General features: G+C 49.2%; 1 protein-coding gene across 4 annotated transcripts; it reads left to right on the top strand.

The window, feature by feature from the left end:
- Positions 1-157: 157 nt before the first annotated feature.
- Positions 158-5751, top strand: COPRS (coordinator of PRMT5 and differentiation stimulator). Of its 4 annotated transcripts, none has more exons than XM_086686557.1 (4): positions 158-326; positions 2698-2768; positions 4417-4634; positions 5314-5751. In XM_086686557.1, exons 1-4 carry the CDS (start codon positions 228-230, stop codon positions 5481-5483), a joined length of 558 nt encoding a protein of 185 aa, XP_086542683.1. In that variant the 5' UTR covers positions 158-227; the 3' UTR covers positions 5484-5751. The 4 variants fall into 4 exon arrangements, with proteins under 4 accessions (XP_086542683.1, XP_086542682.1, XP_086542685.1 ...); XM_086686556.1 differs by having other exon boundaries at positions 162-326; positions 2698-2764; positions 4413-4634; XM_086686559.1 differs by lacking the exon at positions 158-326 and adding an exon at positions 523-642.
- Positions 5752-22620: the final 16869 nt, after the last annotated feature.

Below are 22620 nucleotides of genomic sequence, written 5' to 3'. Positions count from 1 at the left end.
GGACCCTAGGAAGGGGGCTTGGCTGTCGGGCGCGCCCCGCCCCTCCCGCGCTGCCCCGCCCCGCCCCGCCCCGCCCCTGGCTTCCTCGTGACCCGTGTCCCGCCCCGCTCGGCCGGGAGCACCCCCGGCTGATTGGCCCCTCCGCGGCGTATCCTCCGGCTGGCAGCCAGGCGGGCGCGTCACGTGGCCGAGCAGCGTCCAGGGCGCGGAGGCGCGGGCCGCCAGGCATGGACCGTCAGGCCGCCGGAGCCCGGGCGCTGGGGGCCGCCGAGCCGCCTCGGGGGCCGCCGCTGCCGAGCGCGCGGGAGGCGCCCCCCAGCCCGGGGGTGAGCGCGGCCGCCGCCTGCGGCGAGGGGCGGGAAGTTGCGGGGCTCGCGGGCCGGGCAGGGCCGGGCGAGGCGGGGCCGAGCGGGGGCCGCGGGGCCGGGCGGGGGGCGCCGTTTGGGCGCGCGTTCGCGCTGGAAACGGCCGGGCCGCGGCGGCGCGGGGCCGCGGGGCGGGGCCGCCGAGGGCGTGAGTGGGCGAGCGGGAGCGGAGGGGAGGCTGGCTGTCCCGGGGGCGCCTCCGCCTACTTGCTAAATGGGAAGCGATGCCGCTGACCGAGAACTGGGGGCCATTGCCCGGGGCCTGGAGCGAGGCCAGGTGAGGGCGGCGAGGAGCCCGCCGTCCCCGCAGGACCTGTGTCCATGGGTGGGGATGCACAGCTCACCCTGAGCACCACATGATGTCTCATGCGCTCTCCTTTTCTGTTTACTGAAACCAAAGGCCCGGCTTGACGCAGGGTTTCCAGAAACTTGTTTTCATTTGCGCGCCAGACAGCTCCTGGTTTTCCAAAGACCGTTATTACGGGCATCACCTGCCCTTGTTTACAGTCAGTAAGTTCTGCTAGATGGCGAGCTCCGTGAGGGTAGGAATCCCCTGGTTACTGCTGTTAACCCGGCGCCTAGCTTAGGGCCCGCCACGATAGATAGCTATTAATCGGAGGAAGGAATGGAATGCTTGTTTAAGCATCAAAGATGGTACTAAACCAGAGTAAGCTATGAAAGATGTAGCGCTGGTGAAAAAAACAAAAAACAAAAAACTTCCGCGTGTAGATAGGATGGACTGATTTTGTCAGGACGTAGCAGGAAGGGATGTGTGCTTTCTCTCCAAGGTGACAGGGTGGGGGTGGGGGTGCCTGCAGAGGTGTGGAGGTGAGGCAGTACCCGACAAATGGCTGGGAGCTGGGGACGCAGAGCCTCAGGGCCAGGGGAGAGAACGGTGCTCAACAGGTCGACGGGCTGTGATGGGGAGGTGGGAATGCCATGGTCAATTTTATACTCTTGCATGGAGGGCTGTTGAAGATTCTTGAGCAGAGTGGCGATTGATGCTGTCAGCTGGGCAGGGGGCTGTGACAGTGGTCCACCCGAGGGGTCCGACCAGCTGACCTGCAGTAGTGACCCCGGGTTGTCATTGACTACAGAAGAGGGAGTTTATTCCTTAACTCTGGGGATGACGACATCATGAGCTAATTGGGGCAGGTGCCAAGTACAGTTTCGATGTAGGGGCAAAGAAGGTGGATTTAAATTCAACAAATGTTACATTCCTGCTCTGTGCTAGGTGTTTTCATAAGTGTTATCCCCTCATAAGCCCCTCGCAAGGTCAGGACGGTCATCTCCGCTTTCCCCAGAAGGAAACCCAGGTATGGTGGTTGAAGTGATGTATCCAAGGTCACGCCCTGAATGAATGGCAAGAGCTGGGATTAAAACCAGGTCTTCGGATGCAGGCTGCGAACATTTCTTGTTCCATTTAAAGTGGTCTTGGAAGGGACAGGATTTCAGGAACTTCTGAGTGATGGGAGCAGAGAAGCATATGGTTGGCTGTGGGGGAAGAAGTATTTCCCTTCAGTGACACTTAGGAACTAAAGCTCTGTTGCCCCCATGTATCAGGAGACAGAAGTTGAAAGAATGTTGAGTTACTGAAAAGGTATAAATGAACATGGAGGTAGCAACTGTGGGGAAACAGCTACCACCGCTAGGGCTGAGGGAACAAAGGAATGAGGTTGGAATGATTACAGTTTACAGGCTCAGGGGCACCTGGGTGGCTCAGTTAACTTTGCATCCGACTCTTGGTTTTGGCTCAGGTCATGATCTCACTGTTCGTGAGTTCTAGCCCCGCGTCAGACTCTGTGCTGACAGTGCATAGCCTGCTTGGGATTCTCTCTGCCCCTCCCCTGCTCGCTCTCTCTGTCTCTCTCAAAATAAATAAGTAAACTTTAAAAAAAAAAAATTACAGGCCCAGAAGAGAGCCTTAGCAGAGCTGAAATTCCAATCTCGGAGGAGGAAGCACAGCCCCCAAGTACTGCTGGGGTCTCTGAGCTTGGAGGAGGGGTCCTGAGGGCCTGGGAGAGAGAGCCCAGTGATGAGGTTGCCTCTGCAAGTGTTGGCAAGGTGTAGACGGGATCGAGCGGAAGGCGCTGCTGCCGCAAGGGCGGAGTGTTGCTGGGGTGGTGTCTGCAGAAGGAGGAAAGGGCGAAGCCCTTGGCTCCCCAGCCTTGCCACATCTATAGGGCAAAGCAGAGATGTGGGTCGCAGCGTCCCAGCCCCACCCTCACAAAGGTGAGGATGGAGGGGTGGGTTTGGGGCTGCAAGGCAATAGCTTAATACTGGGGACACCCCAGATATCCGAGTCCTGGGTAATTGTTTCTTCTTCCTGCAGGCTGGCTTTGTCCCAGCTGACCACTCCGGTCAGGAGAGAGACACTGAGAAGGCCGTGGATCGGCTAGGCAAGTAGACGGTGGAGACTGGGCTGGATGTGGGGGGAGACCAAGGAATCGAGGAGAGGGACAGTCCCTGTGTCTTGTTTAACCTTCTCTTCCTGGCCAGTTCTCTTTGCTGCCTTTTCTGCCTGGTGTTTCCGTGGCATCCTCCTTTGGAAGCCCCGCTGGAGCTTCCTGAAGGGAAGGCCTCACCTTGTGACCAAACCCTTCCCTTCTATTGAGAAAGACACCACAATCCTGTCTTCATATTCCAAATGAGGAAACCGAGGCTCAGAGTAAAAACGAAAAAAAGATTGTGGTAAAACACAAATATAAAATTTACCACTTAATAATTTTAAAGCGTACAAGCCAGTGGCGTTTCGTACCTTCACAGTTCTGTGCAACCACCACGCTTATTTAGCTCCAGAACATTTTCAGTACTCCAAAAGGTCACCCTGTGACTGATAAGTAGTCCCACCCCATACCCCCTTCCTTGAGCGATTCCGCACCCCCCCCCCCCCCCCCCCGCGCCAGACCATTAATCTTTCTGTGGATTTACCTGTACTGGACAGGCGAATGTGAGTTGCGTGCAAATGGAAGGGTACGCTACGTAGCCTTTTGTGTCTGGCTTCTTTCACTCAGCATGATATTTTCAAGACTCATGTAGCATGAATCAGTACATTCCTTTTTATGGCTGAACAGTTCCATCGTCTGGATATACTGCATCTTGGCTGCTTATTCATCAGTTGATAGGCATTTATGAGTTGTTTATACCCTTCGGTGATTGTGAATGATGCTCTTATGAACACTTTTGTACAAGTCTTGCCTAAATACCTGCTTTCGATTCTTTTGGGTATCCGTTCAGGAGTGGAATTGCTGTGCTGTGTGGTGATTTTGTGTTTAAGTTACTGACGAGTCGGTTGAGTACATTTCAGCTCAATCACACAATTCAGAATTGACAGAACTGGGGTTTGGAGCAGGGTAGTTTGGCTCCAGAACCCATGCCCTGACCTATGACTTCTGTGCTTATAGCTGCTATTATTATAAGCGTTAATAGCATGGCTGTTTTTAGGCTGATTCTTTTCCCAGCTCTGACCTGGCATCACCATGTACTTGGGGTCCATTATCCTTCCCCAGACTTTTATTCTATTATCTTGATACCTTTTGAAAGTATACCTTCCAGCTCTCCCCAATGTCAGGAGGAGGAGACGTGGTGGCTGCCTCTGTGGCTGATGGGTTCTGCTCTTCTGCCTGCTTTCCTCCCACTGCCCCTTGTCCTGTGCTCTTTGATGATGAAGAGAGAAATACACGAGTGAAAATTCAAGTTTGTATTGTGAAAGCTTATCATCTGCCAGATGTGCTTTGCCTCAGTTACCTGTAAACTACTTAAATATATAAACTGTGCTCGATTTGCTTGATTCCCTGTGTGCATGATAAGACCTGACAATCAATGGCCTCGTTGAAGGCAAAAGATTTTATTGAAAAGAAATGATCAATCCTACTTCGAAAAATGTAAACAGAACATTTTTTTTTAAGTGCTCAGGTGGCTAAAGAACTCTGTATGCTTGTTTTACTCTTGCCCTCTTAGTATGTCTGCCAAACATTTTCCAAGCACGTGAGTAGTCCCTGTGTAGTTGCTAGTGGTTTTAAAACCTTCCTTCTGTTGATTTCTTAGCCAGTGGAGCACAGAGCATCCCTAATGGTAGTCCTGCCCATGGTGAGGGCACCCACTCGGAAGAGGAAGACTTTGCCGTGGAGGATGAGGATTCTGATGGGGACCTGAATACCTGGGAGCTGTCAGAAGGAGTGTCCGACTGCCCGCCCAAGGAACAGGCTGCTGATCTTTTTAACGAGGACTGGGACTTGGAGTTGAAAGCAGATCAAGGGAATCCGTATGGTAGGTGTGGTGTTTCTAGGGTCCCAGACCAGGTTACCTACCAGGCTACCCCAAAGGCTGACAGTTTGGATGAAGGACCCACATCTGTGAGCTCAGCCTGATAACCTTTTACAGAGCTGAAATTTCTGTGACAGCTTCTCTTTCATGTTGGGGGAAAAATGCAAATTTCACAGTTGACTTTATAATGCATCAGTTTTAACATGAAAGCAATGTTACTCTCCTAGAAATGTCTGTGTGAATCTAGCTGCTGCAGACAGCAGTGCTCTTCTGCGGTTGCTTCCTCTGCACTAAGAACCGTCCTCTGAGAAGCACAGCTTGGGCATGCAATCCTTGAAGGAGGGCTCTGCCTGTGTACTGAAAAAAAATTTTTAATGTTTATTTGTATTAGCGCGAGCGCATGAGCAGGGAAGGGGCAGAGAGAGACGGAGACAGAATCTGAAGCAGGCTTCAGGCTCCGAGCTATCAGCACAGAGCCCGACATTGGGCTTGAATCAAGCACGAGCCGTAAGATCATGACCTGAGCCGAAGTCAGACGCTTTGGCTGAGCCACCCAGGCACCCCGCATGTGTATTTTTAAACAAAGACATGGCTAGTGTCTGTCCCCTAGACATTTTTTGGCTATGTGTCTCGCCTCCCCTTCTCCTTTTAATCTGTTTGTTTTTTTTTTAATTGCTTGCAGATGCTGATGACATCCAGGGTTGCATTTCTCAGGAGGTCAAACCTTGGGTGTGCTGTGCCCCGCAAGGAGATATGATCTATGACCCCAGTTGGCACCACCCACCTCCGCTGATACCCCACTATTCCAAGATGGTCTTTGAAACAGGACAGTTCGATGATGCTGAAGATTGAGTGTGCAGCTTTTTTGCCTGGGGGGTGGGTGCACCCTCCAGATGAAGGCCTGTCTTCCTCTGTTTGAGGTGAGATGTCATATTTGAGGACACATTCCCAGTGATCCCCGAGTCGGGCACACAGACTGGTGTTAAATAAGGTCCCGATGTCCTCCAGTTCTGCTATTGTTGTTGTTGTTTTTATCGAGCTCCTCCTTGGAACGTGTGAGTGTTCGTGTCTGTGTCAGGAGGAGCTGTGTTCTTTATAAATAAAGGTAGAAAAAATTTGATTTGCTTTTGTCTCCCCCACCCCCCCCCCACCCCTTTAATTAGATACTTATAGATAAAGCCTTACTCCTTCAGTTAAAGTTACCTGGCTTACATTTTGAAGGCTTGAGGTACATGGACCCTTAAAAGTACTCTGTGAAAGAAAATAATGTTTTGGCCAGGGATTGGAATCCAAGAGACGTTGGTGACTTTGTGACTGATTTCTCTTCCTGTTGATGAAAAATTGACCGTTCACTCAGTTAACAAGGGCTTTCTGCAAGTTGGAACACTAAATGGCAAATAAATTAAGCCAGCAATTATATAGCCCTCAATTGGTATGAAAGGATTTTGAACTCTGCTTTCCATTTAACCTTTTACTCTTTATAATTACGTATATGAAGTCACTGTTTTTTTATTTTTTATTTTATTAAAAAAAGTTATTTTTATTTTTGAGAGAGAGCGAGTGAGCGAGCGCTAGTGGGGGAGGGGCAGACAGAGAGGAAGACACAGAATCCGAAGCAGGCTCCAGGCTCTGAGCTGTCAGTACAGAGCCCGGTTCGGGGCTTGAACTTGTGAACCATGGGATCATGACCTGAGCTGAAGTCGGTTGCTTACCTGACTGAGCCATCCAGGTGCCCCTGAAGTCGCTATTTTTTTAATTGCCTAATTTTGTTTTATTTTATTTTTTAAAAAGTTTTATTAAGTAATCTCTATACCCAACACGGGGCTTGAACTCACGATCCTGAGATGAAGAGTCGTGTGCTCTCTGAGTAAGCCAGCCAGGTGCCCCTAAGTTGCCTTATTTTAGAGATGAGGAAAAAAAAGACAAAATGTTTGGACTTCTCCAAGATCTCACAGCCAGGAAGTGGCAGAACCGTGCCCTAAACCCACACATGACTTTGGAGTCTGCTTTCCTTGGCTGCTCACCCCTGTGTGAGAACACGCCTAGAGGCGGGATCTGGGGACCACGCGTTGGCAGGTCTGCGATGCACCAGAGTAAGTCACCTTTGCCTCTCTGGCAAGCTCAGGGATTGCTTCTTAACCTCCCTGCCTCCCTGTTGAAGCTGATTCAAGAACAAGTTTCAAATCTGAAATCTGAGTCAGCTCCATAGTGGTTAAATGAGCATTTAACCATTTACATGATTTTTCAGAGGCCCCACAAAGTGTGTGAGCAAGGCAGAACCTGATGAGGGAAAGCAGTGGCTTTCACTGTGAGGGGCCTCATGACCAAAACTGTCCTAGGGAGAAAAAATGTCCCCTCCACTATCCTTGCTGATGGGACAGTCATAGACCCTGTCACTATACTGCTCTGCCTTGTCTCCTCTTCCCAGTGTCAGAGCTGATTAGACCGGCATGAGAACAAGCATTTCTTTATTCTTTTAAAAAAAAATTTTAAAGTTTATTTATTCTGAGAGAGAGAGAGAGCACAAGCAGGGGAGGGGCAGAGAGAAGGAGAGACAATCCCAAGCAGGCTCTGCGGTGCACGGCCTGATGCGGGGCTTGAACTCACGAACTGTGAGATCATGACCTGAGCTGAAACTGAGTTGGACACTTAACCGACTGAGCCACCCAGGTGCCCTGCAATGATTTCTAATCAGTGTCCTAAAATGAATTGTGCTTTTAGGTACTCAAAATGAAAAAAAACAAACCCAACAACAAATATCTATCTTTTTAAATCTCTGAATGCTGAGCTGAGAAGTATCAATCTCATAGGGAGAGACTATTAATATTGCTTAGTTTGGCCTTGTACGATGTGCAAGAATCCTTTCTTCTAGTCACTGCCTCAGAAGGGGCCCATCCACTGTTGGCTAGTGGTCTTTGTGAGAAAATTCTCCGTTGTTTTGAGTTGAAATCTACCCCCACATGGTCCTGGTCTGCTCTGTGGTCCTGACTTCCTTTCAAATATAGGAAATTAGAATCTTTTTTTTTTCTTTTTTTTAAAGTTTATTTTAAGAGAAAGAGAATCCCAAGCAGGCTCTGCACTGTCAGCACAGAGCCTGATGTGGGGCTCGAACCCATGAACCCTGGGATCATGACCTGAGCCAAAATCAAGACATTCAACCAACTGAGCCACCCAGGCACCCAGAAATTAGCAATCTTATCCTCTCTCTGGCTTTTTGTTTTCTAGCTAAACTGTCAGTAGGCAGTTGCATATATGTGTCTGGCATCAGAAGGGACAAGGAGGAGGGCGGAAGGAGAGGGCATGTTGTGGGGATTTTTGAGGTTTTGGAAGGTGTTGCAGCATTGACAGGTTGAGATTGTTCTGTGAGGGTGTGTAGTGAGGAGAGGGCTGAGGACAGAAGCTTGCAGTGCATTTGCAGTGAAAGGCTAGATGGAAGGTCGGACCCAGGGCCAGGCTGTGACAGTGGAGGAAAAAGAGAACCAGGTGAGCATAGGTGTCAGTCAAGCCAAATCTAAGAAGAGAGTTTTGTTTTTTTTAATTTTTATTTAAAAATTTGTTTTTCTTTAACATTTATTTTCTTTTTTTTTTTTTTAATTTTTTTTTTTCAACGTTTATTTATTTTTGGGACAGAGAGAGACAGAGCATGAACGGGGGAGGGGCAGAGAGAGAGGGAGACACAGAATCGGAAACAGGCTCCAGGCTCTGAGCCATCAGCCCAGAGCCCGACGCGGGGCTCGAACTCACGGACCGCGAGATCGTGACCTGGCTGAAGTCGGACGCTTAACCGACTGCGCCACCCAGGCGCCCCTTTAACATTTATTTTCTTTTTTTTTTTTTTTTTAAATTTTTTTTTTCAACGTTTATTTATTTTTGGGACAGAGAGAGACAGAGCATGAACGGGCGAGGGGCAGAGAAAGAGGGAGACACAGAATCGGAAACAGGCTCCAGGCTCCGAGCCACCGGCCCAGAGCCTGACGCGGGGCTCGAACTCACAGACCGCGAGATCGTGACCTGGCTGAAGTCGGACGCTTAACCGACTGCGCCACCCAGGCGCCCCTTAACATTTATTTTCAAGAGACAGAGACAGAGTGTGAGTCGGGGGGGGGGCAGAGAGAGAGGGAGACACAGAATCTGAAGCAGGGTCCAGGCTCTGAGCTGTGAGCACAGAGCCCAACGCGGGACTTGAACTCACGAATTGTGAGGTCATGACCTGAGCTGAAGTCGGATGCTTAACTGACTGAGCCACCCAGCACCCCTAAGAAGAGAGTTTTAAGGAGGGAATGACCATCTTTTACAGAGAGCAAGTAAGATAAAGGCTAAAAAGGGCATTTTGGGATGTAGGAATTAGAAAGTGTTCCTATAATGAGGCGCCTGGGTGGCTCAGTCCATTAAGCATCCAGCTCTTGACTTCGGCTCAGGTCATGATCTCACGGTTCGTGAGATGAAGCCACGTGAGCATCGGGCTCCAGGCTAAGAGTGTAGAGCCTGCTTGAGATTCTTGCTCTCTCTCTCTCTCTGCCCCGCCCCTGCTTGCACCCTCTCTCAAAAATAAATAAACGTTAAAAAAAAAAGAAAGTGTTCATATAACGTACTGGCTTGGGGCAGGTGCAGGGGTGGGGGCATGGACATTTCAGGCTAAAATGTTTTGGGGCATGCATGTGGCCACTTGAGCTGTGCCTTTGGCACTGTTGTGTCTCTTGACTGGGGACAATGGTGACTTCCAGCCAGCTTCTCTCGGGATGTGTGAGCCAGCCTGGGAAGAGGCAGCGATGGGAGAGACAAGAAGGGAACGGAGAGAAAGAAGCAGAAGGAAGCCAGTGGAGAAATGTAGGTGCCTGAGGGACTGTTCGGAGGAACAAGAGAGAAAACTTGATTCTGACCTTTCTTTCAAACAATGTCATTTACCAAGCAAGGAATCACAACTGACCACAGCAAAAATCTTGAGTGAGGGAAAGGAGAATAAATACGTGTTTATCAAGTGACCAGATGACATTTGTGATATGCCTTTGTTTCTCTCACGCCCTCTCTCCATGTAAGCATGCTGTTCGTTGCCTTAGTGGAGGCATGTGACACGGTCAAAGACAGCCAAGACATTTTTCTATCTTCTGTTTTACAAAAAGGGGCTTATTTTCTTTCTAAATGTTTCTTTTTCTTTTCTTTTCTCCTCCCTCCCTCCCTCCCTCCTTCCCTCCCTCCCTCCCTCCCTCCCTCCCTTCCTTCCTTCCTCTCTCCCTCTCTCTTTCTTTCTATTCTTGTAAAGAGGCAACAGGTTGGACCAACAGACTATGTGTCTTGAAGAAAGACAGTCCTCAGTCCCTCTCCCCCAAGCCCCCTGGGTTGTGAGAAGAAAAATGCAGAAGACAGATCTGGGAAGGCTAAGAGCAGGTGGCACATGAGCCCTGCTTCCTGGCGTGTCCTGGGAAGTTAGGTCCTCAGAGTGTGACAGCTGTTGGTTCTCGTAGGCAGTCAGGAAGGTGCTCAGGCCTCAAGCGTGCAGAGAACCTGATGGACCCAGAGGGGCCGTGGGACAGGGAGAACCTTTGAAGATGGACATGAGCTTACCTTGTGCCCACTGCCCCCACTTGGTACTGCATGAGGATGTAAGGAGAACCGCAGAGGCCCCGGTGGAAGCTCAGGGTTGGAAAGTAAGATGGTCAGAACGTCAGTTTTGCTTCTCGAACGCCGCAATTGCAAGAGAAGCAATATTAACAGAAACTTACCAGATGAGAACAAGTTATTGCTTGGGCCGGGGGATGTAGGTCATCAGCTCGGCAGAGATGGTGTATGGAAAGTATCATTGTGGAGTGGGGGCACCTGGGTAGTTCAGTTGGTTAAACGTCTGACTCTTGATCTCAGCTCAGGTCTTGATCTCAGGGTCATGAGTTCAGGCCTGTCGCTGGGTTCCCTGCTGGGCGTGGAGCCTACTTAAAAGAAAAATTCAAGTATCATGGGTTGATTAATAGCAGAGTGCTGGTAATTTTTTGTTTTTATGTTCTGTCTGGATGGAAATCTTTCAATTTTGGCACTGAAGCAGAAGAAACAGAACCATGCCATTCATAATTTCTGTAGGTAATTTTGTGGGGGTTTTTGATGGCTCCAGTGTGTTTCTGTCTGTTATGACTTTCTTCCCTTTGGGAAATTCTGAGGGAAGGCACCCTTTCACTCTACCCCTAAATTAGTTTGGTGCTGTGCTTAACGTGGGGACAGTTTGGTCATCATGAGACCCCAGGAGGGTATAGCGGGTGAGTGAGTCTTCCCTCACTTTGTTCTCAAATACCTGAGTGGCTGGGTGGGTTGACCGTAAAGGCTGCAGGCGACCACTCCTACATATAGAAGTGACTGGCTGGACTGAGCAAAGTTCCACTGCACTGAGGAAATTTGAGACTGCCTTCCAGGAAGACGGAAGCACATTCATTGGCTAAGTAAATACCTTGGTGCTGCACTGCCCTTGGTTTTCCAGAGTTTACCTTCTTGGACCCAATCTTCCATAAGATGGTTGGAATATGGAGAAGGAGAAAACCCCAGACCCTGGCTGTAGCCTGTCTGGATTCTGCCTCCCAGTTCTCCCAGGCAGACTCCCCACGCAAATAACAGAATGCTGGATCCAGAGGACTGTGTCTGTGTGTGTGTGTACACGTGTGTGTGAGCGTGGCAGGCCAGGGAGAAGAAGTTGGAGGGCGTGACAGGAAGGCAAGCAGCGGGGCTGGCTCCAACTTTGTTGACTTAGTGAGTCTGGCCGCAAAGCGAAGGTCTTTGGAAAGAACGGCCTCTCCGCTTCTGGCAGTTTCTACTGAGCTGGTTCCAGGACTGAGCTAGATCCTGCAGGTGTTTATGGGCAGGAGGACAGTTCAGTTGGGTTCCAGGGCACCAAGATTTTCAGAATGCCGCGAGGGTCTGTACTTGACAATGGCCCGTGGAGTAAACATAGCCATGGTTTCTGAAGAAGATCCTTCCCTCCACCTTACAGGGTTTTTTGGTCCTCCCCTTGGAGTCCAGAGAGAGAACGTTCCCCAGGAGGCACGTTTCCAATTCTGACCATTGCAAGGTGCAGTTGCTTTGCCTTAAAAAAAAAATTTTTTTTTTTTTCTGGTGAGATAATTTTGATTTCAGCAGCAATTTCCTCTGACCACTTCTGAGCTGTTGAATAAACGTGGCAGATAGAGAAGTTAGGGCCGTGTGTTTGGCAACCGCCGGCAGGTACCTGAATTTCTCCTGGCTGCTGCCTGTGGCCTTATTCCGATTCTCCAGCTGGTGGCGGTAAAGACCCATCGGCGCACTGCCTTCTGCGAGATCCACTGGGCGAGGGTCGCTGGAGCTGAAGCTGAGCTGGCTCAGGGCTACTTTCCTGCGAACGGGCTGCCCGAGGGTTAGCAATCCACTTGTGAATCCAGAGGCAGGATTTACTCCTGATTTTAGAGATGACATCTGTCAGGAAAGATTACTGTGAAATCTAAGGGAAGGGTCATCCTCGTTACGTGCCCCCCAACACCTACCCCAGAGTCTGGCGCATGGTGGGTGCTTAGCATATGCTTGCTGACTTCAAGCAAAGTGTGCACATATGCGAAGGAAAGGAAAACACGCTGTGCTGCCTCCCTGTGCCAGATGATATGTTAGGTGGTTTTCCTTATGAAGGAAGGCTTATTAATTCTCATTTTACATAGGGAGGAGTTGAGGCTCAGGGAGGTGAAATAATTGGCCCTTTGGCCTCACAAAGGTAGGATTTGACCTGTTATCTGGGCTTCTATGTTTGCTCTGCCAAGATGGGAAACACTGAGATTTAAGATTTTTTTTTTTTTAATTTTTTTTTGCAACGTTTATTTATTTTTGGGACAGAGAGAGACAGAGCATGAACGGGGGAGGGGCAGAGAGAGAGGGAGACACAGAATCGGAAACAGGCTCCAGGCTCCGAGCCATCAGCCCAGAGCCTGACGCGGGGCTCGAACTCACGGACCGCGAGATCGTGACCTGGCTGAAGTCGGACGCTTAACTGACTGCGCCACCCAGGCGCCCCTATTTAAGATTTTTAAAAAATGTTTATTTATTTTTAAGAGAGAGAGAGAGAGCACAAGTGGGATAGGGACACAGAGAGAGGGAGACACAGAATCTGAAGCAGGCTCCAGGCTCTGAGCTGTGAGCACAGAGCCCAATGCAGGACTTGAACTCATGAACTGTGAGATCATGACCTGAGCTGAAGTGGGATGCTTAGCAGACTGAACCACCTAGGCGCCCCAAGGAAAACATTGAGAGATAGCAAAAGTCCATGACAAATTTTGTTTCAGAAAAAGCAAGGGAATGCAATGCGGGTTTGATCTTTACTCATTGGTTTCTTTCTTTTTTTTTTTTCCAGTTTTTTTTTAATGTTTATTTATTTTTGGGGGAGAGAGACAGAGTGCAAGCAGGGGAGGGGCAGAGAGAGAAGGAGACACAGAATCCCAAGCAGGCTTTGCACTGTCAGCACAGAGCCCGACATGGGACTCGAACCCACAAACTGTGAGATCATGCCCTGAGTTGAAGTTAGATGCTGAGCCGACGGAGCCACCCAGGTTCCCCAATCAGTTTCTTTCAGAGCACCTGCTGTATGCCGTGTGCTGAGGACGGAGAGGTGGGGGACCTGGTTTCTGCTCTTGGGGGGCTCAGAGCCACAGGGCAGGGTGGCAGCACAGGAGGACTGCCCAAGCCCAGCGTGCGGTGGGAACCCAGAAGGGGAGGGCGCTCCAGGTGACCACTCCAAGAAGAGGGCCCCGGGGCTGAGCCCTTGAGGACTTGGCCAGGCAAGTAGTGGGGGCAGAGGCACTGCGTGTGCTTCGAGAGGACTCGTGTATTTGGAGAGCTGGTGAGGGATATGGTGATGGTGATGGCAGGTGATGAGAAAAGGGGCCTGAAACCTATGCCAAGGGGCTTGAGAGGTGTGCAGCAGGAATGAGCCACGGGCAGACCCTCATTTTCAGAAGATCCTTCTAGTTCCCGGTGGAGCATGGTGGTGGGGGCCAAGATGGAAGGCAGGGAGCGTCTGGGAGCTGCAACCTAGTGAGAGGGTGGTGACCTCAAGCAGAGTGATAGCTATGGAGACAGAGGGACACTGACAGATCGGAACTGGTTATGGAAGGTAGAGCTGGCAGGAGTGGGGACGGACTGAGGGTGGGAGGAGGGATAGGAAGGAGGCTGGGAGGACCCTGGGGTCCTGGCTCAGGCAACCGGGTGGATGCCGTGGGCTCCTCCGTGTGCATGATCTTTGCAGCCCCTGGACACTTGCATACCCACTGTTTGTAGAGGAAGGTTCTCTGTGCTCCACGTGTTCAACTTTGTTCCCAGGGTTTGGAGGATACCTCTGGGCGGTGCAGCCCTGTACCTCCAACGTGTGAAGGTCATGCCTCGGAGTACCCTTTGTATTTCCTATGCTTTTCTCTCTCCCAGAGAGAGTCCGTCAGATGCTCAGGAGATGGCACTCTGTCTTTACAGGGTGACTGGGGTGGACGTTCTGGTTACCTTTCCTACATCCATCCCTCCTCCTCTTGAAGACCACCCCTTTCTCCTGCGGCCTGTGGACCTTGGGAAAAGCTACCCCCACCCCTGGACATAGGGGCAGGGCGTGGAGTTCAGGCCTAAGTTAACCCTCATCATGGAATCTCTAGTCCCCTGTATTAGTCTCCTAGGCTGCCTAACAAATTGCCATGAATGTGGTGGCTTAAGACAAAAGAAATTCATTTTTTCATGGTTCTAGAGTCCAGAAGTTCAAAGTCAAGTTGTCAGCAGGGCTGTGCTTCCTCCAGAGGCCCTAGGGGAGATTATGTTCTCTGACTCTTTCAGCTTTTGGTGGCTGCCAGAATTCCTTGGCTTGCAGCCACTCACTACAGTCACTGCCTCCTCTCCTTGTGGCCTTTCTCTCCGGGTCTGTCTTCTCTTCTGTCTCTTATAAGGGTGTATGTGTCATTGGATTTAGGGCCCACCCTCTAGTCCCGGGTGATCTCATGGTAAGATCCTTAACTTAATTGCATCTACAAAGACCCTTTTTGCAAATAAGGTCACATTCAGAGGTTCCAGGGCTTAGGAGGGAGGCATATCTTTTTCTGGTGGGAGGGGGCTGCCATACAACTCAGTGCAGCCCCTGTGGATGGCAAGACAGAATGAAACTGGGACCATGATGACATCATTGAGCCCCTGTCAACCAGCCCAGAAGCCTGCTTACTTTAGGACTTCCAGTTATGTTATTCAGTAAATCCTCTTTAATGCTTCAAGCCCATCTTTTTTTTTTTTTTTAAAGTTTATTTATTTTTGAGAGAGAGTGCAAACAGGGGAGGGGTAGAGAGAGAAGGAGACAGAGAATCCCAGGCAGGCTCTGCACTGTCAGCACACAGCCTGATGTGGGTCTTGAACACACAAACTGTGAGATCATGACCTGGGCCGAAATCAGGAGTCACATGCTCAATCAACTGAGCCACCCAGGCGCCCCGCTTTAAGCCAGCCTGATAGAACCTTCCCCCATCACTTGCAGCTGAATGTGCCCTGACTCCTGTATGTGCCCATCTGTAGGCTGTTGGGTGTGAGGTCACGGCAGTTGGAAGTCTCCTCTGCTGGGCTCTATTGTCACTCTGTGTGACTTGGGTGAGTCACAGCCCTGCTGACCATCGGTGTGAATATATAAATGGGGCTCATGTCCCTGTAAAAGGCTCTTCAAAATGGAAGCCACTGTGGTTTCTGTTGTTATGGCCTCTGCATTCCAAGAAAGTTGTAATAGAACTGGAAAGGGGCCAGACAGTAGAGTGATGAATGGCTTTTACCACGAGGGCAAGCTCCCCAGTTAGGATTCTTCAGCCTGGAAGAATGAGGGCTGAGGAGGACCTGTAATACCAGTCCTTTAAATGATCAGGCATATCGACAAGGTGGAACAGCCTTGTTCATTAAATCCCAGGATGCTTAGAAACCTAGGGTGCCACTCCTAAGAGTTTGAGAAGCTATTTCAGGGTGGACAATAGAAGATGCTGCTTTGCGTGGTAGGGAGGTGAACTTGAGGCTCTCGGGCAGCCGGGTGTGGTGCACCTGCAGTCAGGCCGACCAGGTTTCCACTTCTGGCTCCAGCTATGTGAGCGTGGGCAGTCTGCTCTTCTCCCCGACTGTCAGACTGCTCACTGGTGAACTGGGGGCAATAACCACTGCTCCCCAGCTCTGACACTCATGTGACCAGTTTCCCGCTTGTTCCTGCGGGTGGACTGACTGCAGACCCCCCACTCCCGCACAAGACCCCGGGTCCTCCGCCTCACTCAGGGTCCACTTGAAGCAATTCTCTCCTACCTTTCCCTCGTTGTCTGCTTCCCCCTTCCTTCTTAGATTATTCTTGTGTGCACAAAAACCATGACTGTCTCAGGGGCGCCTGGGTGGCTCAGTCGGTTGAGTGTGTGACTTCGGCTCAGGTCTTGATCTCACAGTCATGGGTTTGAGCCCTGAGTCGGGTTCTGTGCTGACAGCTCAGAGCCTGGAGCCTGCTTTGGATTCTGTGTCTCCCTCTCTCTCTACCCCTCCCCTCCTTGTGCTCTGTTTCTCTCTTTCTCTCTCAAAAATAAACAAACATTAAAAAAAACCCAACAAACCCACTATGATTGTCTCTCCAATCTGAAAACAACCCTCCCTCCGTCCTACTTCCTCTATAGCTCCTGCCCACTTTCTCGGCCCCACTTTGCAGCAAAACTCCTTGAAAGAATTGTCTTTACTTGTCTCTTTGGCTCAATGATTCTTTGCAAGATGGACACACTCATGTCACTACCATACAGGTTTAAAAAAAGGTATATTACCAGCACCCCCCCGGCATCCTGTGCTTCCTCCCACACAGCCCTCTCTATACTCCAAGGTAACCACTATCCTGATTATAACACGACACATTAGTTTTATCTTTTTTTAGTTGATTGTGGTAAAATACATATAACATTTACCATTTTAACCACTTTTTTTGGTGTTTATTTTTGAGAGAGAGAGAGAGAGAGAGAGAGAGAGCACAAGTGGAGGAGGGGCAGACAGAGAGGGGGACAGAGGACTGGAAGTGGGCTCTGTGCCAACAGCAGTGAGCAGCCCAATGTGGGGCTTGAACTCCTGAACCTTGAGATCATGAAGGTGGGCTGAAGTCAGACGCTCAACTGATTGAGCCACCAAGGTGCCCCAGCTATTTTTTTAAAAGTAATCTCTATGCCTAGTGTGGGGCTTGAACTCATGACCCGAGATCAAGAGTCACATGCTCTTCTGACCGAGCCAGCCAAGTGCCCCCCATTTTAACCACATTAAAGCATGCAATTCAGTGGCATTTAGCACACTCATAATGTTGTGCAGCCATCACCATTACCTAGGTCACTTCAGAAAGGAAACCCCATGACCATTAGCAGTCACGCCCCATCCCCCATTCTCAGCCCCTGGCAACCACTCATCTGCCTTTTGTTTCTATGGACCTGCCTGTTCTGGATATTTCATTATAAATGAAACCACACAATATATGGCCTCTGTACCTGGCTTATTTTACTTAGCGTAATGTTGTCAACGTTATCCATGTTGTAGCAGGTACTGAAATTTAATTCTTTATTATGGCTAAATACTACTCTATCATATCACTATATACCACATGTCTTCATCCACTCATCTGTTGATGGCCATTTGGGTCGTTTCCACCTCTTGGCTGTCACGAGTGGTGCCGCTGTGGACATTCATGGGCAATTTTTTGTTTGAATACCTGTTTCATCTGCTTTTGAATAAATTGGCCACCGGCTTTTTATTCTCTCTCTGTCTGACTTTATACTCTGCAAAGATTATATTCTGTGACCGGAGATTCATCCACGTGAATGCATAGCAATAGCTTGCTTATGTGCATTGCCGGATAATACATCATTATGTGAATATGTCACCATTGAATCCACTGTGGATGGATTTCGTCCAGTTTAGGGTTATTCTGAGGAATGCCGGCTGGCTTTGAGTGTTCTCCTTCACGTCTTTAATTGCTATCAGGCACGCACCTAGGGGTGGAGTGGCTGGGTCACAGATGACACACATGTTTAGCTTTAGTAGGTAACTGACAAAGGGTTCTCCAAGGCGGTTCTGACTTTCACTCCCCTAGGAGTGTTCGAAGGTTCCAGTGGCTCTGCCTTTTCACCAACACTTGACGTCTCCCCTTGAATGTGTAACAGACATTGCAGCCAGCAAGTCCCAAACTTAACTTCCTGTTGTCACCTATAAACCTGCCCCCTATTCAGTCAATGGCAGTTTTGTCCTTCCAGTTGCTCAGGCCAGAAAGCTCGGAGTCATTGTGATCTTTCCTTCGTTTGATACCTTACACACAATGTCAGGAACCTATTTGGCTTCCAGGCACATTCGCAATATGACCTCATCTCCTCTCCTGCTATATCATCCTTACTGGAGCCAGCATCATTTTTCATCTAGATTAGTGGGAATACCTTTCAATTTGGTCTTCAAGCTTTCATTCCACATATTCTGAGCACAGGAGCCAGGGTGATCATTTTTTTTTTTTTTTAATGTTTATTTCTGAGACAGAGAGAGACAGAGCATGAGTGGGGGAGGGGCAGAGAGAGAGGGAGACATAGAATCCAAAGCAGGCTCCAGGCTCTGAGCTGTCTGCACAGAGCCCGATGTGGGGCTTGAACTCACAAACTTGGAGATCATGACCTGAGCCAAAGTCAGTTGCTCTACCCAGGCACCCCCAAGGTGATCATTTTTTTAAAAAATTGTGGTAAAATACACAGAATATAAAATTAACCATTTTAATGCATATGGTGCAGTGGCATTAAATACATTCATATTCTTGCGCAGCCATCACCACAGGGCAATCCTTTTATTTTTTAAGTTTATCTATCTATCTATCTATCTATCTGGAGTACACGAGACTGAGCTGGGGAGGAACAGAGTGGGAGAGAGAGAGAATCCCAAGCGGGCTCTACAACGTCAGCTCAGAGCCCCACGCAGGGCTCAAACTCACCGACCCATGAGTTCATGACCTGAGCCAAAATTAAGTGTTGGATGTTTAACCCACTGAGCCACCCAGGCACCCCAGGGCAATCCATTTTTTTAAAGTTTATTTATTTGTTTATTTTTGAGAGAGAGAACACAAGCAGGGGAGGGGCAGAGAGAGAGGGAGGGAGACAGAATCTGAAGCAGGCTCCAGCTCTGCATTGTCAGCACAAAGACCGATGCAGGGCTTGAATTCACGAACTGCGAGATCATGACCTAACCTGAAGTCAGACACTCAACGGACTGAGCCACCCAGGCGCCCCAGGGCAATCCTTTTTAAAAAAAAAAAAAATTTTTTTTAACATTTATTTACTATTGAGAAACAGAGAGAGAGCATGAGTGGGGGAAGGGCAGAAAGAAGGGAAGACACAGAATCCAACCCAGGATCCAGGCCCCGAGCTGTCAGCACAGAGCCCGATGTGGGGCTGAGCCAAAGCCAGCCCCTGACCTGAGCCAAGTCAGATGCTTAACCGACTGAGCCACCCAGGCGCCCCCCCAGGGCAATCCTTTTAATGTGTAAGTTAGATCACCTCACTTCTTCGCTCAGACTCTTCCAGAGGCTTGGCATTTCAGAGAGTCCACGGTTTTACAGCGGCACACCAGGCCTTGTCCAACCTGGTCTCCTGTTACTTCTGTGACGTCATCTTCTTCTCCTTCCCCTTGGCTGTCTCCATTCCAGGCCCTGAGGCCTGTTCTTGTTCCTGGAACAAGCCAGGCATGGCCCTGCCTTAGGACCTTTGAATTGGCAATTGCCTCTCCCTGCCTGGAATGCTCTGCCCCTAGACAGTCATATGACTAACTCTCCTGCCCCCTTAAAGCCTTGCTCAGTTGGCTTGAGGAGTTTTGCCCACCATATGAATTTAAATATGAGAGCTGGCTTGTGGTTAAAGAATTCTTAGGGTAAAATTTTTTTTTTCTTTCCACCCACTTGCAATGTTTACTTAACATGGGCAGTTTTCCTTGCTCCTCTGTGAAGAGTTTTATTTCATGAACTTATTTCTAGCCCACTCCTGTCCTGGAGATAGGGCCCAGCTTCGCAGAAAGTTCTCTGTCAGATTCCCCACCTTGCCGGCGCGAGGCTTTGTCTCCCCTTTCATGTGCCCAACAGGCCTTGAAAACCGAAGCCCAAGGTTGCTTGGCTTTGGCGTGTTTCCTCGGGGAGAAAGCCAGTGTCCACATCCTGTCCGGGTTCCTGCTTTCCCTTCTTTTTTGGCCTCTGACCCTTTTCGCCAGCTCACTTGGTGCCTTTAAAGGAGTGAAACATTTTACCCAGCAGTTTTAATGTTTCAGCAGGAAGTAGTTCAGTGTCTAGTCGGCTCTATTGCCAGAAACAGAAGTGCATTAAATGTCAGATGCAGGAAGGCAGCACATTATAGGAGAAAAGCCTGGGGTTCAGGAATCCTGGGTCCTGATCTCAGCCCCGCCTTCAACTAGCTATGATCTTAGACGAGTCACATGGACCCTGTGGGCCTCAGCTCCTTACTTAGAAAGGCTTGGAAAGGCCCTTTGCAAGGGCTGAGGGGTGGGTGGCCTCATAGATTCTGTGACTCCGTGTTACTGGGAGACTCTCTGTTTTGATGGAGCTCATGAGGGGGCCAGGGGGCAGAAGCTCCCAGTTCGGGTGGCCTTTCTGTGGTCTCTCAGTGGTCTGCCAGGCCCTGGGTCTGGTTTTGAAGAAGAGGTGTCAAATGTAGAATGTCGGTGGTAAGAAATATGAAATGAAGAGCAATTAATCCATTCTTCCTCAAAGATTGGGGAGGAAGATTTAGGAGGGCAGGGGAGAGACCAACTTAGAGTCAGGGCCACTGTTTCTGCGTAGGTGGGCAGGACGAGAATGACAAGAACATGGACGTGGTCGGTCTGTGGTTGAGGATCTGCCATTGTGCTGGTAACTTGCCCCCCTGCCCCCTGCTGCCCCCACACCCCAGGAATGTCCTGAAAACTGAGGCTTAGGGCCTGGCCCACATCCCCTCCCTGTCTCCCCCACTTCTGTTTTGACACCTTACATTCAATGTCAGGAAACTTCTTTCCCTCAATCCCTTAGTCCCTTTTATCCTTCCTTTACTATATGTGTGTATATATTTAAAAAAAATTGTGATTTTATATATAATTATATGGATTTACATAGATACACTTATTTATATGTAATTTTAGTTTTTAGAGTTTATTTTTAGATTTTATTTTTTTTTTAATTTCTTTTTTTTTTAATGTTTATTTTATTTTTGAGAGAGACAGAGAGTGCAAGCAGGAGAGGGCCAGAGAGAGAAGGAGACACAGAATCTGACACAGGCTCCAGGCTCCGACCTGTCAGCACAGAGCCCGACGTGGGGCTCGGATCCACAAACTGTGAGATCATGACCTGAGCTGAAGTCGGACACTTAAACGACTGAGCCACCCAGGCACCCCTATTTTTAGGTTTTCAGAAAAATTGAGAAGATAGTTCAGAGTTCCCATCTACCCCACACTTAGTTTCCTTCTTTACTAACGTATTACATGAATATACCTTCGTTATAATGAACGAAGCAGTGTTAACACATTATGATTAACTGAAGTCTACGGTTTATATAGATTTTCTGCAGTTTTGCCCAAAGTCTTTTTCTGTTCCAGGATCCCATCCAGGAAACCACATTACATTTACTTGTCAGGTCTTTTTAGGCTCTGCTTGGCTGCTGTTGTGGTGGTGTCTCATTTTTTATTCCGTTTATTTATTTATTTATTTTTTAAATTGCACGGGGCGCCTGGGTGGCGCAGTCGGTTAAGCGTCCGACTTCAGCCAGGTCACGATCTCGCGGTCTGTGAGTTCGAGCCCCGCGTCGGGCTCTGGGCTGATGGCTCGGAGCCTGGAGCCTGTTTCCGATTCTGTGTCTCCCTCTCTCTCTGCCCCTCCCCCGTTCATGCTCTGTCTCTCTCTGTCCCAAAAATAAATAAATGTTGAAAAAAAAAAAATTTAAATTGCAGCAAAGGACGCCTGGGTGGCTCAGTCGGTTAGGCGTCTGGCTCTTGGTTTCGGCTCAGGTCATGATCTCACGGTTCGTGGTTTGAGCCCTGCATCAGGCTCTGCGCTGACAGTGTGGAGCCTGCTCGTGATTCTCCGTCTCCCTCTCTCTCTCTGCCCTTCTCCGACATGTGCTGTCTCTGTCTCTCTCTCAAAATAAATAAACTTAAAAACATAAAATCGCAGCGAGACACAAAACATAAAATACAACCATATTTCATTGTATGGTTCAGCAGCATTATGTCCATTCACATTGTCATACAGCCTTCACCACTTTGCCATCATCCCAGAAAAACTCTGTACCCGTTAAACAACACCCTGTTCTCCCCTCCTCCCAGCCCTTGGTAACCTCTATTCTTTCTTTCTTTCTTTCTTTCTTTCTTTCTTTCTTTCTTTCTTTCTTTCTTTCTTTCTTTCTTCCTTCCTTCCTTCCTTCCTTCCTTCCTTCCTTCCTTCCTTTTTTAGTTTATTTTTATTTATTTATCTTTTTTTTTTTTAAATTTTTTTTTTTCAACGTTTATTTATTTTGGGGACAGAGAGAGACAGAGCATGAACGGGGGAGGGGCAGAGAGAGAGGGAGACACAGAATCGGAAACAGGCTCCAGGCTCTGAGCCATCAGCCCAGAGCCCGACGCGGGGCTCGAACTCACGGAGTGCGAGATCGTGACCTGGCTGAAGTCGGACGCTTAACCGACTGCGCCACCCAGGCGCCCCTTATTTATCTTTTAAAGTAATCTCTACACCCGACCTGGGGCTTGAACTCAGGACCTAGAGATCAAGAGTCCCAGGCTTTCCTGACTGAGCCAGCCGGGTGCCCCTGTACTATTTTCTCTATGAATCTGACTATTCTCAGCACCTCGTAGGAGCAGAATCATGCAGCATTTGTCCTTTTGTGCCTTCCTGTTTTTGTTGACCTTGACGTGACAGTTTCACGGAGAACTGGTCAGGTGTTTTTCTCATGATGAGTCTGGGTATTTGAAGTATGTTTATTACTCT

This window comes from Puma concolor, chromosome E1 (assembly GCF_028749965.1).
Source record: "Puma concolor isolate L17-30 chromosome E1, mPumCon1.1.hap2, whole genome shotgun sequence".
In the NCBI taxonomy this organism is placed as follows: domain Eukaryota; kingdom Metazoa; phylum Chordata; class Mammalia; order Carnivora; family Felidae; genus Puma; species Puma concolor.
This window is presented reverse-complemented; position numbering and strand designations above follow the sequence as displayed.

Excerpts from the sequence above, each read along its gene's own strand:
- COPRS (XM_086686557.1), top strand. The coding sequence starts at position 228 with ATGGACCGTCAGGCCGCCGGAGCCCGGGCGCTGGGGGCCGCCGAGCCG. Across the intron at positions 327-2,697 it reads AGGCGCCCCCCAGCCCGGGG|GCTGGCTTTGTCCCAGCTGA; the intron begins GTGAGCGCGGCC and ends TTCTTCCTGCAG. Across the intron at positions 4,635-5,313 it reads AGATCAAGGGAATCCGTATG|ATGCTGATGACATCCAGGGT; the intron begins GTAGGTGTGGTG and ends AATTGCTTGCAG.